This window comes from Cariama cristata, unplaced genomic scaffold (genome assembly GCF_000690535.1).
Source record: "Cariama cristata isolate BGI_N322 unplaced genomic scaffold, ASM69053v1 scaffold5777, whole genome shotgun sequence".
Lineage (NCBI taxonomy): Eukaryota > Metazoa > Chordata > Aves > Cariamiformes > Cariamidae > Cariama > Cariama cristata.
In genome coordinates, this window is record NW_009624796.1 from 4,610 (window position 1) to 6,640 (window position 2,031).

Below are 2,031 nucleotides of genomic sequence, written 5' to 3' on the forward strand. Positions count from 1 at the left end.
CACGTCCTGACCCTGATGTCCATGGCAGCTCGCATCTACAAGCATCCCAGCCTGAAGAACTCCATCAACCTGGTGGTGGTGAAGGTGCTGGTGGTGGAGGAGGCGACAGCGGGGCCGGAGGTGTCCGACAACGGCGGGCTCACCCTGCGCAACTTCTGTAGCTGGCAACAAAGGTTCAACCCCCCGAGCGATCGACACCCGGAGCATTACGACACGGCCATCCTGCTGACCAGACAGGTCTGAAGGGTCCTTTGGGGATGCTCAGGGTGGGGGGAGAGGAAAGGGATCGAGGTGTCCCTGGAAGGAGCGGAGGAATCCTCCCACCACACAAAGAATGGAGCTTGTGGCAAAGCAATTGGGGGGGGGGTGTGCATTTGGGGTTCAGACCACCAGTCGGTTGCTCAGCTCTGCTCAGAGATGGGGGGGGGAATGTGGGACCCCTTCACCCTGCCTTACCCCCCACTCTCGGCGCTGCTCGCAAACAGGACTTCTGCGGACACCAAAGCTGCGACACGCTGGGAGTGGCGGATATCGGCACCATGTGCGACCGCAACAAAAGCTGCTCGGTGATTGAGGATGAGGGTCTGCAAGCAGCCTACACCTTGGCTCATGAACTGGGTAATGCATCCCTTTCCCGGGTTGGGGAATTCTGCTTTTTCAGCCTGGCATGGCCAGCCTCGCTGCTGGGAGGGGATGTAGCGCATCCCAGCACCAGCATCTCCCAGTTGGGTACCACTCACCAAGCCTTGGGCAGCACTGGGGAGCTTCTGGCACTGGCAGAAGCCGGTTTGCACCAGCAAAGGTACTTAGGAGTGCCCGAGTTGGTGTAAATCGGCGCATTTGCCTGATGTGATGAGTTAAGGCGTGGGACCAAGCGCTTCTCCCCCTTGGTTTGCCACTCCTAGAGATGCTCTGACTAATTTGGGCTGCTTTGCCCTGCACGCAGCGGGCTGCACCGCTGAGATAGAGCAAGGGCTGGGTTTTTTATTGCTTCTGATCGATCGAAGCAGATAGCTTTTGCAGCAATAGGAACTGCTGGATAACTTAAGGATGCTCCCAGCTGTCCGTGCACTATCTGCAGCAGAGGAGGGGCTGGAGGCTGCAGCTCACCGATGCTCTCTGCTCCCCAGGCCATGTCCTCAGCATGCCCCACGACGACTCCAAGACCTGCGAGCGGCTTTTCGGGCCCCTCGGCAAGCACCATATGATGGCCCCTCTTTTCATCCACTTGAACAAGACCCAGCCCTGGTCTCCTTGCAGCGCCATGTACCTCACCGAGTTCCTGGACGGAGGGCACGGTAAGGCTCCCTTCAGCAGCCTCATCACTCAAAACAACCTTTTCCTTAATTGCTTAGGCTCTTTGCAACGCCTGGAGGGGTGTGTGGGATGAAGGGGGAGGCAAATCAGACCACAGAGAGAGGTTTGGGGTATCTTGCTTGGTGCAATCCGTGGCGTCAAGCCCTAACGCCTCATTCTTGATCCTTGCCTAGGTGACTGCTTGCTCGATGCTCCGGCCGACCCCATCTCCCTGCCCGTCGAGCTGCCCGGCCAGGGAACCCTGTACAGCCTGGACCAGCAATGCCAGCAGATATTTGGCAAAGACTTCCAGCACTGCCCCAACACCACGGAGGAGGATATCTGTGCCCAACTCTGGTGCAGGACCGGCAGCGGGGAAACTCTTTGCCATACCAAGAACGGCAGCTTGCCGTGGGCTGATGGCACCCCTTGCAAAGCCGGCGGGCTGTGCTGGGACGGTCGCTGCGTGCCGCAGGATGCCCTGAAGCCCCAGGTAATGGGGGGGGTGGGGGGGAATCGGGGACTGACGGGCTGGAGCTCAACCCTTTGGGATTCCCAAACCTCTGACCCTGGTCCTGCCGTCTGCTGGAGTAGTTTTGGATTTGCCTGATTTGTTTTCTGGGTATCTCCCCTTCAACAGCACCTTTCGTTAATCTTTATTACCGGCAAACCCAGCTCGTAGATAAACGCTGCCGTGGCTGGGTTGAACCCGGGCAAACAGCCCCAGTTCTGCAA

General features: G+C 58.6%; 1 protein-coding gene across 1 annotated transcript in view; it reads left to right on the forward strand.

The window, feature by feature from the left end:
- ADAMTS8 (ADAM metallopeptidase with thrombospondin type 1 motif, 8) overlaps positions 1-2,031 on the forward strand; it is a gene marked incomplete at its 3' end in the record, with an annotated part of 6,308 nt that overhangs the window by 404 nt on the left and 3,873 nt on the right. The window contains 4 exon segments of the mRNA XM_009703305.1: positions 2-237; positions 486-618; positions 1,131-1,298; positions 1,491-1,789. Coding sequence (XP_009701607.1) covers positions 2-237; positions 486-618; positions 1,131-1,298; positions 1,491-1,789 — 836 coding nt within the window.